General features: G+C 41.0%; 2 protein-coding genes across 2 annotated transcripts in view; one reads left to right on the forward strand and one right to left on the reverse strand.

Annotated features, from left to right (window-relative positions):
• The window catches only part of LOC108411756 (arf-GAP with dual PH domain-containing protein 1), a 51397-nt gene extending 39777 nt beyond the window's left edge, over positions 1 to 11620 (forward strand). Inside the window, exons 5-11 of the mRNA XM_017683490.2 lie at positions 2595 to 2707; positions 3280 to 3426; positions 4525 to 4608; positions 4838 to 4900; positions 5202 to 5273; positions 8148 to 8376; positions 9422 to 11620. Of these exons, the coding sequence (XP_017538979.1) occupies positions 2595 to 2707; positions 3280 to 3426; positions 4525 to 4608; positions 4838 to 4900; positions 5202 to 5273; positions 8148 to 8376; positions 9422 to 9450 (737 nt within the window). The 3' untranslated portion in view covers positions 9451 to 11620. The remainder of the gene's footprint in view (positions 1 to 2594; positions 2708 to 3279; positions 3427 to 4524; positions 4609 to 4837; positions 4901 to 5201; positions 5274 to 8147; positions 8377 to 9421) is intronic.
• Positions 11621 to 12207: 587 nt separating this feature from the next.
• LOC108411753 (ras-related protein Rab-26) overlaps positions 12208 to 16451 on the reverse strand; it is a 178090-nt gene continuing 173846 nt past the window's right edge. Inside the window, exon 9 of the mRNA XM_017683482.2 lies at positions 12208 to 16404. Coding sequence (XP_017538971.1) covers positions 16302 to 16404 — 103 coding nt within the window. The 3' untranslated portion in view covers positions 12208 to 16301. The remainder of the gene's footprint in view (positions 16405 to 16451) is intronic.

Genomic DNA, 16451 nt, shown 5'->3' on the forward strand with positions numbered 1-16451 from the left:
ATTTCATAGTACTTTAATTGTTTGGCCTTTTTTAAAGACTGTGAGTATTCGATTAGTCATCAAAATGATCGACAGTAAGAGCTTTGAGTGAATGTGTTTCTTGGCATGTGTGTATATGAGGAGGTCAAAGACTTCTTTATTCTCAGTTGCCAGCTCTTCTGCGCTGCAGAGACAATGGGCCTTTTCCACAGCAGTATTAGCCAGCATTAATTCTGCTAGTGAAATGGAGCCATTACTCATTCCTCTCCGTTTTCCTCAGGCCTGTGTTTTCTCTCCCAGTTTTACACTTCTGGTTTATGACCGCCTGTAAATTTCCAGGGCATGACTTGCATTGCCAGCACTGTCATCAGATATTTAAGACTGTGTTTCAGTGGGGTCTGAGGCAGCACACTCAGCTAATGACGTTTTAATCGGCTTCATTCTGTGTGCAAACGAAACTGCAGGGAGACTTGTGAATGTGAAGCCGACTCCTTTGAAGCGTGTGATTGCATCTGCAGAAGGAACAATACTGCTGGAATGAGTACTATCCCAACAATGTGGAGCATCTGGGGCATATATTGAGTTTAGGGTGAGGCTTATGCACAGGGTTGCTTGGGATGGTGGGTTGTGATTAGGTCCGACAGTGCCGGTGCTGTGGAGGGGAATAGAATGGGTGGTGAGTTGGATCGTATATATGGAAGTGCTACGCTGGCATGGAAAGACATTGACCGTGCACTTCTGCTCTCGGCTCAGATGGATTGATGAAGAGATGTCTGTGACAGTAACCAGCTGGGGCGGAGGCTGTGTGTGTGTGTGTGTGTGTGTGTGTGTGTGTGTGTGTGTGTGTGTGTGTGTGTGTGTCTCAGAAACACTGGCTCAGTTTTTTTTTTTTTTTCCACAGGGAAAAGATTAAAATGAGAGTGAATGTGAAGTAAGACAGAGCGCTCCAGTGAATGAGGGAGTTCGGCAGTATCGGGTGTCTGTTGTTTCGGCCTCCCCTTGTTTACACTCCTGCCTGAGCATTAGGTTAAGCGATTGAGGTTCCTATGACAACCCGTCTAAGATTTCTTCCCCTAAACCAAACATACAGGCTCCTGCTGAGGGAAAGTCACATTCTCACAGTGCTCAGTATCAGGAAGAAGGAAATGTCTAAACACAAAAGGAACATTAAAAAGAAAGAGAGATGTGGCACTGTGTAGATAGCAGGGGGAGCAACCTCTGGACATGACGCTGAACACAACTTCTTTGGTGAACACTGGTGAGGCCTGTTCTGAGTGGAACCTGTCCTGGAGAACCACTGAATGACCTTATAGCCACTGTGCTACAGCTCAGTTTCAGGGTGTTGGCAGTCTTCTTATAGCCTAGGCGTCTTTGTGGAGAGCAGCAATTCTATTCCTCACATCCTCAGAGATTCTTTACCATGAGGTGGCGTGTTGAATATCCAGTGGTCAGTGTGAGTGAATTGAACCCAAAACACCAAATTTAACAGCCCTGCTCCCCCATTCACACCTGGAACCCTGGAACTCTAATGAGTCTCACGACACCAGGGAGGGACGACGACACGTTGAAAGACTGGAGCAAATAAAGTATTCAGTTTAATACTGATTATATTGCATGTAGTATAAGAAATATCAAAATATCAGAAATCATCAACTGAAAATTAAAGCAGGGAGGATGTCGTGTATGATAGTGAGAACATATCACTGCCCACCCTAAATGTAAGGCATTGCATGCATTTTAATGTGAGATGCTTTTTGAAGGACTATTTGGAAATTTGGTGATAAGACATCACATGTTGACATAATAGACTTGTATTTATATACCATGGAGAAATATGCATATGGAGAAATACAGTAATGTATGTATTCAAAACAGACATTAATTACATACAAGTCATGTAAAGGTTATTCGTTTTTAATGTCCAAATATTCTTCTGAAGTTCAGTCCTAAAGGTAGGTTGCATTTACTGCTTCTCATCATCCATGAATGACCCAGTTATGTGGACTCTGGACTCTGGGGTGGTCAGTCCACAACGCCAGCAGATTCTTTTTTTTTGGTCCATTTCTTTCTCAGTAACAGGTTCTTCATAGCAACTTTGCCATTTTGTTGTGCAAGTAAATTATTTCATATCTCATCTGTGCTGGGAGATGTACTGTAGAGCGTTTTAAATTTGTGGAAGTGTATATTTTGGTTAGAGTGATTCAGCCAGTAGGACAGGTCTGAGAAGCACCGTGTGTGGACGCAGCATTGATTGTCCCACTCTAGAAAGCTATTGATCGTTCTGCCAATCCGAGGTGAATAATTTATGTCTGTCTGAGACAGACGGCTCAGAGCTAGGTCCCTGTGTGTGTGTGTGTGTGTGTGTGTGTGTGTGTGTGTGTGTGTGTGTGTAGGTTTAGGAATGTGGAAGACTGCGTTTCTGTGATAGCAGGGCACACTGCATACAGCTGCATGGAAATCCTCCTTCTCAAACTCCACTCTCTTTCAGTCTCACTCTGTCGTTTTCTAAAGAAACTCCTGGTTTTGATCCTCCGTCATGTTGGCCCTCTCCTGTGTTTTCCTGCCTACCATTTGTGTGTCTTTAAGTGCGACCCCTGGTGTTGTTCTCTGCACAGGCTACAGGGAAGGGTTTCTATGGAAACGTGGGCGAGACAACGGCCAGTTCCTGAGCCGAAAATTTATTCTGTCCGAACGGGAGGGAGCACTGAAATACTTCAACAAGCATGACGTGAGCTACCCTTGCCATCCCTCTCTCTCTTTCTCTCCTTCTCTTGTTTATCTGTGCCCATGTGACGCAGGGGTGCTTCGCCATGCATTCGTGAAGTTCCCCTCATTGCTACAGGTCAAAAATACCACTGGAAATGTTGAGAACATTGTCATTGTGGAACGCTTGATTCTGTTCTTCTCAGCCACTTCTCCTTTCTAGGGTAGACTATTAAAAGGCCTTCTTCCGTTTTCTTTTCTTTCTTTCTCTTTTTCACAACCTAGTTGATCATTTCTAAAGTGCAGATTGGAAAAGGCTACACTCTCTGATCTTTCCTGAATTTGAAGCTTGAAACAGTTTTGATGTAAAACTACATTATTTAACTGGTCATGTTCTGTGTACATATACACGAGTAGGAAGCCTGTTTTTAATTGTGGACAACATAATAATCAGATCATGTTGAAATCTGGCCAAGCCTGTAATCAAAGATGACAGTTTTCCATTTAAGGTTTAGTTCCGATGTATCTGAAACAGCACGCCTACCTGAAGGATTATATAGAGATGCATGTGTTTGGGTGTGTTGATGTCTCTTCTAGGCCAGAGAGCCCAAGGCCTTGATGAAGATACAAACCATCAACGCCACCTTCCAGCCAACAAAGATTGGCAACCCTCATGGACTCCAGATAACCTATCTGAAGGACAACAGTACCAGGAACATCTTTGTGTACCATGAAGATGGGAAGGTGAGGACCAAACCCCAAGAAATCCTAAATCTTTCAGAGATTGTTTTCTTTCTTAGTAGGTTGATTTTGCTCTTGTGGGTATATGGTGCACATATAAGTACTTTCTGTGAATAACGTTTGTGTTCACTGACATGGTTTGTCCCACCCACACAGCTTTACCAAAACTTTGTTCCCCTATGACTTCTTTCTCTCTGAGTCAGAAACATATAGAGATAAAACTTAACAAGCAAAAGCAAACTTGGCGAGTGCACTTATCTGTCCATCCATCCATCCATCCATCCATCCATCCATCCATCCATCCAACCGGCCAGCATTCCCTGGATGGACATCTAGCAGTAAAGTGAATTGTCTTTTAGACCCCACCATATAAAGGCTGGCAGGGTTTATTATATTTTTTAGCTTCAGACTTTGCTGGATGTTTAATATAATGCTGTTTACAATTGTACAATTTTAAAATCACACTATCGTACTGTATTTACACCATGTTCCCTAATTCCACACTTCAGTTCTTCGCTACATGCTTTAGTGTCGAAGTACTTACTGAATGAAACGTATTTGATTTACTAAATAGTCTTAAAATTGAGTCCTAAACTTTAATACTAAATAGTAAACCTAGTTTACATAGTACATATATTCAGATTACTGTTTAACTTATTTTCTTTACCTTTTGAAAAAAACAAAAAAACAAAACAAAACAAAAAGAAAACTAAAACTTGAGATGTGTTGATCAGTAGAATAAAATCCAGATTATTAGATGTTTTCTAACTGAAACTGGTCCAACATTGTTTAGCACAAAACAAACTAATATGTTTTGGCGCAGAACATTGAAGGGAGATGTGAAAAACTATGGTAGCCTTTAGCTACCTCTGCTGGCCACAAAGTGAAACTGCATGATGTGAATAACTCCTGGACAGCAGTAATTTCTGTGGTCTGGGTTTTTAGGTAAGCTAGAGAACTCACTAAAATGAGGGTTGCCTAGTAATGTCTCTCAGCTCCCCTGCTATTGGACAGTCCTTACTTTAGGCTTATCTGGATAAAAATCTTGCCAACTGAGAGGTTTTGCTGGTTTTGCTCGAGTGAGGTGTTTGTGTGTTGTAGGAAATGGTTGACTGGTTCAACGCCATAAGAGCTGCTAGATTCCATTACTTACAAGTTGCTTTTCCTGGAGCGCATGATGTTGATGTAAGTAAACCACAGCACACACACACACACACACACACACACACACACACACATACACACACTCACACACCAAAAAAATACTATAAATACCACAGCACTAGCACCATTTACCCGCCCTTTAAAGGAACTTGAGGTTTTGTGGTTAAAATTTCATCATGTCATGTCCTGTCTGTTTAAACTGCAGTCTAAACGTTACCAAAATGGGTTTGTTCTCGTTTCACTCATCTAGCTGGTGTCCAAACTAACGAGGAACTACATTAAAGAAGGTTACATGGAGAAGACTGGTCCAAAGGTTGGGGCTGGTTTACTTCTTTTAAGTGTCATTTCATAACCTTGCAAATGTTTGTGGATCTGCTGAAGTCTGACTCGGGTCTCAGCTCAGCCCTAGACCGCGCTGTTTAAGCCTTGCTTTGGACATCAGCAGCAGTATCTTGAGAGAATTTGTAGAAATGATGTAAGATGTATGAAAAAGAAAAGCGGAGTGTTAATTTAACAGCAGTCAACAAAATACTTGTGTTTAATTACAAAAGGCTTTATGGAGTTTGTTCCAAGGTTTCTATTGTGTAATTGTCCCCGTTTTGTGTCTCTCCCAGCATACGGAAGGTTTTAAGAAGCGCTGGTTTACTTTGGATGACAGGAGACTCATGTACTTCAAAGACCCTTTGGTGAGCAACCCTTTATGATGAGACTAACAGGGCAGGGCAGAAGAAAGTGAGACCACGCTGCTTTTCAAAACTACTTTACTCAAAAATGCTAATGCTGGCAAAAGTGAATAAAGCTCCCAAACGACTGTTTGCTTTATTCTGTCTGGTCACTCTGAACTTGTTAGCAATGTTATCCTGCATGGGGCGCTTGGTGAAAGTGAAACTTGAAGGAGAAATTTGTCATTTGAGAGCTTCTGTTTGAAACGTGTTGGAGTTTATAGCCCCGATTTCCAGGCAAGACTGTCCCCAAGCCAGCTGAATACACCCAGGTTTAACTGAATGGTTTAGTTTTGAGTTTGAGGACAGCGAAAGACTCTGATATTCGGACAGCTATAGGAAGTTCATTACACCACCTGTGTGCCAGCATAGAGAAGAGGACATCGGGTGAAGCAGGTCCACGTCAGGTCCATGAAACAAACTTCCATTGACTGTCTGAACAGTAGAGTCTGTTACTGATACTGTACCTATTGTTATGTCTTGTATTATCTTGTATTGTGGATCCTTCGTCTTGGTTTACGCACTGATTTGTCTGTGGCAATGACTTTGGCCTATCTGTACTAGATAAGATAAATGCTATGAGTGGATAAAAAGCTCTTCTGGGTGTAAATGCAGCCAAATATCTGCAGCCATGATGACACAGGGTTTGCTGTCTTTTCTCTTTGTGAATGGTTCATGTAGCCAATTAGACTCATTCTGTTCATTTTCATGGTAATACTGCACTTATGCACTTGCATGTTGTCAGTTATGCACAAAGTCTGTCATTATGGACCTCATAATAGCTGGTAATGGTCATAACGCAGAGTGTTCACTCAATATGGGTGCTAGTCAGAAACGTCCAGTAGATGGAGCTGTTAGATTTGCACTTGCTCAGTCTCCAAGCTCGTTCACCACTTAGATCAGACCAGCAGCAATCAGGTGGTTATATTTATGTGATCTTAAAGTCCTTGAGTATCTGTAGCAGCTGGTATGTAAAATTAAAATTAGGCTTGGTGTTTCTGAACAAGGTGTAAGATATTGCTGTTGCCACTAAAGTCAAATTTTTGTCCAAAATTCAGCCCAAAAGCTTTCTTAAACATATGATAACTGCACCATACAGCTGAATATTATGCAGCTTAAGCAGGGCTGCACAATGAAAATGAGTGTTTGGAACAATAATTGCACAATCAGCAATCGGGCAATGTATTATTTAGATTTTGGCCAAACTTTGTAATTTTCTGATGTAAATAATGTGTGTCTGTATTTGAGTGCTGCTGCTACAGGAAAATGTCAGATAATATAATATAACTCATAATATAATAATAGTGAGTTGCCTCATTACTTCTGATGTAGCACTTCATTTAATGTTTTTTTAAATATGATTGATAAATGACCAATTTAAAATATCAGTTTGATATTTCAGTTTTGGGTTTAGCTCAGGTCAATAAAAACTGGCCAGAAAAAAGGAGGGGGGGTGGCAGGACGGCGGACCCAAGTGCAGAACTGAAACCCAGCAAAAAGAGTAAAGAGATATATGGGGGCCACGGAGTGTGTGTTTAATGTTGCTAGTGAGGTGACCCGGACCCAGGTTGGAACCGCCAAGCGCGGCGTGCTCAGACAAAGGCCGAGAAAGGTGAAACGAAGGTAAACAGAAATCAAGGCACTTCCTCTGCAAGTGTGACAGGAAGGTCAGCTTTAGGTTCAGCCAGTTTGCTCTTGCAGGAGCAAAACACTTTTGGTTGGCTTGGATTTTTTTGTGAGTAATTTGGAGGTAATTACTCTCTTTTTGTCTCAGCCCTCATTTATTTTTCTTTTTGGAGCAATTTTTTCTCTTTTCTTTTCAAAGACTAGGTACCGTACCGGTCACCCCTCTACAAAGGTGAGACAAACTGCTTCAGCCTTAAATAGGGGAGTTCACAGGCGTGTCGGGTTAACCTGATTAGTCCCGACGTCCTCTGCTGGCAGCAGGTGGTGCAGGCTGGATGCCTTCCTGCCGACGCCCTCTCCTGGCAGCAGGCGGTGCAGGCTGGGCGCCTTCCTGCCGACGCCCTCTCCTGGCGGCAGGCGGTGCAGGCTGGGTGCCTTCCTGCCGACGCCCTCTCCTGGCAGCAGGCGGTGCAGGCTGGGCGCCTTCCTGCCGACGCCCTCTGCTGGCAGCACGCAGTGCAGGCTGGGCACCTTCCTGTCGACGCCCTCTGCTGGCAGCAGGCGGTGCAGGCTGGGCACCTTCCTGTCGACGCCCTCTGCTGGCAGCAGGCGGTGCAGGCTGGGCGCCTTCCTGTCGACGCCCTCTGCTGGCAGCAGGCGGTGCAGGCTGTGCGCCTTCCTGCCGACGCCCTCTGCTGGCAGCAGGCGGTGCAGGCTTGACCCTTACACCTAATAACTTTAAGCAGGGCAAGTTCTTACATCTCACCTTATGAGTCAGTTGTTCTCGTCTGAACCGGTTCAAGCATGTGTCTCTCACTTTCATCTGACAAACGTAGTTGTTCATATGAAGCCTACTAGCCTTCTGAATCCTGGACATATAGGTCTTTGTGCCTTCTCAGCAAACTTTTTAAACCAGTTTAAATTTGTATGTCTAAGTATTCTCACAGTTGGATAGTCTGCTAACTATTTTGATGAGAGATGGTGTGGTTGGTTAGTGTAGTGGGTAACACCTCTGCCTTCTACGCTGTAGACCAGGGTTCAGTCCCCCACCTGAGTCAGCACCCTGCACTATACCAATAAGAGTCCTTGGGCAAGACTCCTAACACCACCTTTACCTACCTGTGTAAAAATGATCAAATTGTAAGTCGCTCTGGGTACGAGCGTCAGCCAAATGCCGTAAATGTAAATGAGATGATTCTGTCTTTTGCTCAGGACGCTTACGCGCGAGGTGAAGTGTTCATCGGCAGTAAGGAGAGTGGATACACAGTGTTACCAGGCCTGCCCTCCTCCACCCAGGGCTACCACTGGCAGTTTGGCATCACCATAGTGACTCCAGACAGAAAGTTCCTGTTTGCCTGTGAGACAGAGGATGAGCAGAAGGAGTGGATAGCCGTGTTTCAGGGCGTGGTCAACAGACCTATGTTACCTCAGGAGTATGCAGGTAATCCCCCTGTAACGGTGTGGATCTCACCCTTAACCTCTAATTTGGCTTTGTTTTTTGCATCTTCAGGAAAAAAGTCTTATTCTACACAGATCATTAAGAGATTTTTGTTTGTGACATTGAAAAATTATTTCCAGATCTCACCAACACAGATTTCTATGTGTGGATGCTTATGGCTTTTCTAAAACTCACACACCCATGCAGCTGATCATGACTCATTAGATTTTAATCACAGGATTTCACATTCATATGCAAATGTTAGAACACAAAGTTTTAACACAAACAAAGTTTTGAAAGTTGGAAAAAAAAAACATACAATATAAAATTTTGCCAGGTGCAAACATGGTCTTAGTCGCGTGGGCTAGTCTTGATCCAATGTGCATTCATTATGTATACACTGTACTTTGAGACATAGGGACCTCCAGTAAACAAAGCAACTCCCAACTCAGGTTCTGGAGCACCTATGTCCTGCATACATTAAGCCAGTTTATTAGGTACAACTTGTGCTTATACTCATTAACTGTGTTAACAGGCACCTTACCATTGAGGTACACTTTGCAGCTTTACAATTATTAACGGTGGCCCATCTGTTCCACAATGTATCGCCATCCTTTACCCTGTTCATTAGTGAACAGAACTAGGACTGCCGACCAGGTATTATTTGGGTAGTAGAGTTTACAGCAGTGACAACAAGCACAGTAAACATCAATTAAAAGGCACCATACCTGCTATTAAATGACACATAGTCAGCTTTGCTTGATTAACATTGGCTGATCCCAATGAAAACTTAATATGTGTACCTGATAAAATGGCAAATTAGATATAGTTTAGATATTTCTTAATAAATTGACCATTTTACTGGTGTTTTTGCATCATGTCTTTATTTATTCAACAGTAGGCCAATGAGGATATAATGACAATTGTAGATAATGCACTTACATCCTCAGAAGACACGTCCTCCAAATCCCCAAATCTTACGTAGCATAGCTTAAGGGAAAAGGTGGCATTGACCTGAATGTTTTCTTTCTGTTTTTGCTAAATGCAGTGGAGGCCCACTTTAAGCATAAGCCATGAGAGAGGCTGGGGAGAGAGAGCTCTGTACTGGTGCAGGACTCGGAGCAGCTACGGAAGCCCTCAGGGGACACACAGCACCAGAGCCTATCGCAAGGGGCATGGAGAGACACCGCAGGCCAAGACAGCAGGCCGTGCCGACTCTGCGACTGTGCCAACTTTGTGCTTTAAAATACTGTTCATAAACATCCACCCAGCCACCTCTCTGCATCGTCCAGTGCCATTGTGTAAATGACCATTCTTTACTCCTTTATAGCAAAGATGTCGTTTGATGGAGACATTAAGTAAAAGGGAGATAGAACTCGATCACACGGCGCAGGTCAGTAGAATGTATTGCTGCTGTCGGCACTTTGACCTGAGAATGTATGATTCCTTGAAGTAGCCTGAGAGACGTGCATAACTACCAGGTAAATGTGTCAAATGTAACTCCAGTTGATTATTTATTTATTTATTTGTTTGTTTGTCTTACTGTGTTGAGCTGAGAGTCAGGTATACTTGTGTGAATATCAAAGGACGACATTTGAAGAGAAATTTTGTGGCCATGTAATCAATCAGCTATAAATTCACTTGTTGAGCTTTGAGGACGTTCCGCGCATAAAAAATATTTGAAAGAAAAATGCCCTTGGTGTATGTCTTATGGACAAATCTTCCACTAACACCGTTCTCATGAAATTGCAAATGTCTCCCAGTAGAGTGCACTGCTGTCACGTTACAACTCAAGATTTTTTTTTTCTTTTTTCTTGTAAGTTTGGGGAGAGAGGCTGCATCCAAAACCACAGACTACCATCCTAAATCGTGTTAAATGTACAGTAGTACTGCTTTCAGTAGTGTGGTATGCACAGTATGTCAGTAAGTGGTTTGATCTGCAAGGTCAGCATCTAACCAAAGCACTGCCAACAGTAAACTTCAGGCATATATGATAAACTCCTTATTGTCAGACATCTCAGAAGTTTGTCTTGCATCACAGCCACTCCATTACGCAGACACTAGTCCTGTTTCCTGGACTCAGATTTAGCTTAAACTTGCATTGAAGCTTTTCAATCATAAAATTCCCGTTGTGGCGTCACCATTTAATCCTAGACTATGTTTAAATCCATGTCCAGGAAACTAGCACAACATTATAAACCTACACATAAGACCGCCTCACTGGCTGAAGCCTGATACTAATGTAGAGTGAGTTCAACAGGTGGCACATCAAAGAGCCAATCAAATGTGACTATGAAGAACTTTCACAAGGATGCTTTCACTGTGTCTGCTCTCTGGTCTGACATCATTACTGTGTGCATGGACATAATTTGGAATCGGATATATAAAGAGATAAAACATCGACTTTTTAAAAAATAAATGTTTAGGCCAACAAAAAACTATAAATAATGTTTAGTTCTAAAATGCATGAAACAGCTTTCAGAAGATTCTTCAGTGACATATTCTTATACTTTCAAACCTGGTTACATCCAATATTGTTATGAATACATTTACAGCATTTGGATCATATATTGTCATATGATTGTATTTATTTGACAAGGTGGGCTTTAATTATTACCTTTTAAAGGTATCCAATATTATGACCTGTACATCGCTGTAACCGCGATGGTGTGAAACATATCAGTGTTAGTATTTAAGCCAGGCTGTTATTGATGTCCTGTGTGCTGTGGCAAAAAGAAGCTACATGCAATGCTTTTTGTTACACATTTACATTTGAGGGGTTTGGGACACCTGACATAAACACAAGATAAATGATTATATATGTAGCTTTTATTTAGGTTTGCTTTATCTACCAAAGAGCATCTCCATTTCATTGAATTCACGCTAGTAGAAGAACGTTATCAAATTGGTCCAAAACCACAAATTGCAAATTGAATTTTATCCTTGGCTACAAAAAGATTTCAGAACATCATGTATTGCCAACTGAAACTTTTATTAAACATGAAATTAATGAGTGAGCAGCCGAAGTCTCAAAAAGGTCACAATGCATTGCCAGGGTGCAGATTATAGTTATAACTGGAAAGCAGAAGACACACATAATGTATAGTTATTTCCATAATCAAAGTATTAAAGATAAAAAACAACAAAAGCTGACTAGGGAAACCAATAGCTACCTCTACTTAACAGCAATCACGAACATAGTGATTGCGAAAAATTGGCAAGTAGACAGAATCAAAGAGCAAAATCATTAATTTTAACAAAAACAGTTGAGAGTAAGCAATAAAAGCATATGCTGTATGCATTACATTCATATATCTTTAAAGCAGATATACACGTCACACAGACAAAACTACTTATACCACGCTATACGGTGCCTATACAAAGTCTGCACACCCCCAAGAACTGATTTCAGTTACAGTTCTATGTTGTCAAAATCCAACCATTTCTGAGGGTTTCATAGAGTAATCAGCTGCAGTGACTCATCTTAAAGCGACTTTAAGATGCATTATTTCTGTTCTGATTGGTTGTAAATGTTTTCTAACACTTTCTGTTGCTGTTTCTTAGCATGAACATGGAGTTTTTATTATTCCAAATAGACGCAATGACTGGCATGTGCTATCACCAAACTATGGACTTGATCATGCCTTCTAAACTGGCTACAAAGGAAGGGCTGGAGGAAGTTTCATCATTATAAAACACAACGGTTGGTTTTGTGCATTGCATAACAAAATCATAGGGCATGTTGCAGACTTTACTACAGGGTCGACAAGAATAATTATTTTGCAAACAGTTGTCATTTTTTGGGGAAAAAGGATAAGAAGAAGAAAATCAGTATTTAATTCATATCATTTATTCTCAAATTTTAATGTTTGAGCCAAAAAACACATGTCTCATATAGAGGTGTATAGAGGTTCCATATGCACTGTACATTCCAAAGAGTCAGACGCTGATAAAATTCAGATAAATGTACCAGATTCCTTACTAAATGTACATTTTTCTCTTTTTAAGTCCCTGTACAACACTTTACACAATGGTTTACAAAATGACAAAGTACTAACACGCTTGTTTGCAAATCTTCAGACATTATTTTAGATGATTTTTTTTGTATGACTTTTTATTCAGTATTTCAGTAAAGTACATATTGGGGTTCATCTACACACTACATTTACTCGACTTGGCGGAGTAGATTTATTACAGCACTAAGACATAAAACCCCTTCAACTTAGTAAACATTTGTGTACAGACATAAAACGCAAACGATAGATAGAAAAATGCACACGCCGCTTTCGAAAATAAGAATTCTGCAGTGTACCATGTTCATCCATAATATAGCTTTAACTGTTAACATTTATATTTCTTGAATTATTGTATTCAAACAAAGGACAAAAAGAATGGCTTCCTGTTTTGTTAAAGCTATAATCGGGATTTTTTCGAGCTAAATTACATGGAAACCAGTTAAAATATACTTATGTTAAAAAAAAGAAAAAAAAGTAAACATCAGATTTAACTGATGATTAATGTCTTCAGCAAGCCAAAAACAAGATTCTAGCTTTAACACGTTAAAGAAACAAAGCTCCAGAATGGAAGCTTTGGAGAAAATGCCTTTTATTCTGATTAAATGCTGGTGTCCAAACATGGCTGTGATGGTCTCTGTAAAACCGCAATGACAGTTATCTCCCCCTTGGTCATGCTCCAAAACGGACCCCTCTTAATTTATCATGTGATGTTGCCTAAACCCAGTGGACAGAAAACGGATGGCTCAGAATGCCCTCAATGCTTCATGGCGAATGGCCACTTCTGGCCGCTTGTCACTATGGAGTTGATGGAATGTGGACCAACTGCATTGCACACGTTTGTGTGTGAGAGAGAGAGAGAGCACTGCAGACGTTTGGCAGAGGTTCAGACTGAATCTCACACTGTTCCTTATTCAAACTCAACTCTATCTGCTGTCTATAGTGTACAGTCAGTTACCATGAGCAAAAAAACGGTGTTTCCCTGAACTCAGTAAAAGAACAGAAACCTCTTCATTCGTATAAATATATAAAAGCCATTAAGCAGTTACTTAATTCTGTCAGTAAAAGTGTTTGTAAATTAAGCTGTAAATCTGTATAATGTGTTCTTTCAGAAATAAGAAAAAAATATGATCATACAATGCAAATGTTGCAGTGTCTGGAGTTTTCAGGCTCCTGCATGATGTGCATGAAAGCGAATGTAACTGGTCTGCTGCTCCAGTGTTTGAAAGGTGGACAGAACTTCATAAGAACACCCTGTGTGTTATATATGTAGTCATACATTTAGCATGTTTATTCATAGAATTCAACAACTGCTTAATGGTTTCTATTGTGAGTCTTGAGACAACAGGTTTTCAGTTCATTCCTAAAAAAAATACATGGTATATACTTGACCCTACCATTGGTCAGTAGCTTTTGTGGAAGAGCTGCATGTGAAAGTGTTAGTATGGAGGTACATCAGCCTACCAGCAGCACCTTAATAATAGCATTCAGTACTGAGCAGAAGAAAAGTGTCCATAGAAAAATGAAAGACAACAAGCATGTGAAATGGACTCATTAAGCACTAGTTGGATTCGTAATCTAATGTGTAGGACTGGACTGACCAGTTCGGGACAAACACCCGTGAAAGTTTCCCAAATGATCACAGACAGCTTGGGTTGAAACTTCACACAGAGGATGCCTACGACTGCACTACGCAGCGGTGCCACGTCTAAAACATTAACACGATTCACGCCTCTGCCGAGGTCACTTTATTAGGGAGTTCTTAAGAAAGTTCCCTCCAGATTTATTACTTCTCAGACCTGTAATAACTCTGGACTTCACAGATTCGTCATGAATCTTGTAGGTAATCGTTTAAATCACTGGACCTTCCCACAGAAAGCTAAAGCCCTGGATTTGTTGTACTCAGGAAGATGTTGTGTTTTGAGTGAAAAGGTGATGCTAATCCATTATGAACCTGCAGTGGCTGTAGCTTTTACAAGTCTGCTAAATAATAATTCCAGAGCTAATTACCTTCTATATTACGCTGAACCCAGAGGCCTGTGGGTAATAGTAGTCCAGTTTGAATCGACCTCAAGGTAATACGATAACGAAGCCTGTTAACAGAAAACACAAATGCAAGACACTAACTGCTAAAAATGAAGCTTGACCTGGCGCAGTTCCTTTATCCTCATGTTCAAAACAAGACTACTGTAATCTATAATATCTTTGGCAATAGTCTAATTAGAAGAATAAAACTGAAATATCTTATAAGTGCCTCTCGCAAAGCAGAGCCATTTCTGTCTGGCTGGGTAAGATCTGGTGAGTGTTGTGATAGAGGGTAGTGCTATTCTGGAAAGCTGATGTGAACACCTGGGCTATGATGTTTTCATTTGGGGAAATTACACCGATACTTTAATGCCACATAATCTGCCCATTCAAATTACATTACCAGACCTCCTCTGTTAAAGCTAATGTAGCTTGAATAGAATTTATGGCTATTTATATATATATATATATATATATATATATATATATATATATATGTATCTCACTTGTAAAAAATATGGATAGTGCAGATTATGACTGGATTAATATCACAGATCTCAGTAATCAGAAATCATTTTGTTGTAAAGCACTATTCCCCACTTTTCCCAACAAAGTAAAACTAATCCGGCCGGGTTGGACTCGGTCTACTTGTTTGCGGCTGAGCTAGCACTTTGCTATTAGAGTTCACTTTTTATCTGCTATGAGAGCTGAATACATAGCAGCTGGTAGGGGTTTCTGGATATTATCCAAGTGGTCGAAGTCATTTGTGGTCATGGACACACTGCTCTGTAGCCAGTGTTAGGGGATTGGGTGATGTGAAGGCCAAGGTGTGGGGTGCATTCACAGCCAGAGAGGAAGGTGAATTAGAGCAGAATTGTGCTTCTCCAGAAACAGAAGGTTGAGAGAGAAATAGAGCAAAAAATAGAGTCCCCAGGAGTTCTTCCTGGCTCTAACAGGCTTGGAAACACTTAAAAACACACATGATGTAACAAGGCCATGTGACAGCCCCCTTCCTAGTTGAGTGAGAATAACCTGACAAAACGCCTCAGTGTGACGCATGACCTTCTTCAGCCTGCCAGATAACAGTGTGTTCACACATTCACGCAAGCATTCATACAAATGTAAACATAGTTATGAGAACCACAGGTGCACGCAAAGTACTGAAAACTCAGACATCATACTTCATTTATTTCATTTCCAGTCAAAATGCCCGTTAAGTACAAGTTATTCATTTTTTGGTGTCAGAAAAAATAGAGGAATTAGGCACAAGCCTCAAATATAATCTAAAACATTTCAGCATTTTGTGTGTCCACCTTTGCCTTTATTACAGCTTCCATTCTTTTGGGAGACTTGCTCTGGGTTTTCAAGGAAGTATTGCAAGGTGGAAATTTTCCCACAGAACCTCTAAAGTTCACTTTTTTCTGCATTTCACCATCCAAGTGACCTTAAATACACTGAGTGACGTTGAGGTCTGAACTCTGGAGTGCTCAGTCTGGAGTGCTCAGTCTGAGAACACCAGTACATTTATTTTTCTTTTTTATCTCTTTCCTTTTCACAGTAAGAGCTTCTCAACAGTTACTTATCCCTTCTGACCTGCTGAGTTTGTCTTTTTTTTTTTACAGTGGAAGGCTGGACAGACCTGAAGTAAAAGTAGAGCTTGACTTTCTTCTTTTTCCCAAATTGAAAGATTTAAGTACTGATTATCTGATGGGGTAGAGTTGGTTGTCTACTTGCATGGTTGTTTTCTCTTACTGGCCATTTTGAATAGAAATTAAATAAGTGAAGGGTGGTCTCTGATATTTGTACAGTATTGTACACGCTGATACACACACACACACACACACACACACACACACACACACACACACACACACACACACACTTGTAGCTTTAGGACCTGCAGCACCCTGCAGTCTTCATCTCCTTGTTGACGTACTCATGCAGTTTAAACTTGGGCTCGTCTGGCTCCTTCATGGACCTGTGCTTCAGCTCTCTGGAGAGAGAGAGAGAGAGAGAGAGAGAGAGAGAGAGAGAGAGAGA

Source organism: Pygocentrus nattereri, chromosome 14 (genome assembly GCF_015220715.1).
Source record: "Pygocentrus nattereri isolate fPygNat1 chromosome 14, fPygNat1.pri, whole genome shotgun sequence".
In the NCBI taxonomy this organism is placed as follows: domain Eukaryota; kingdom Metazoa; phylum Chordata; class Actinopteri; order Characiformes; family Serrasalmidae; genus Pygocentrus; species Pygocentrus nattereri.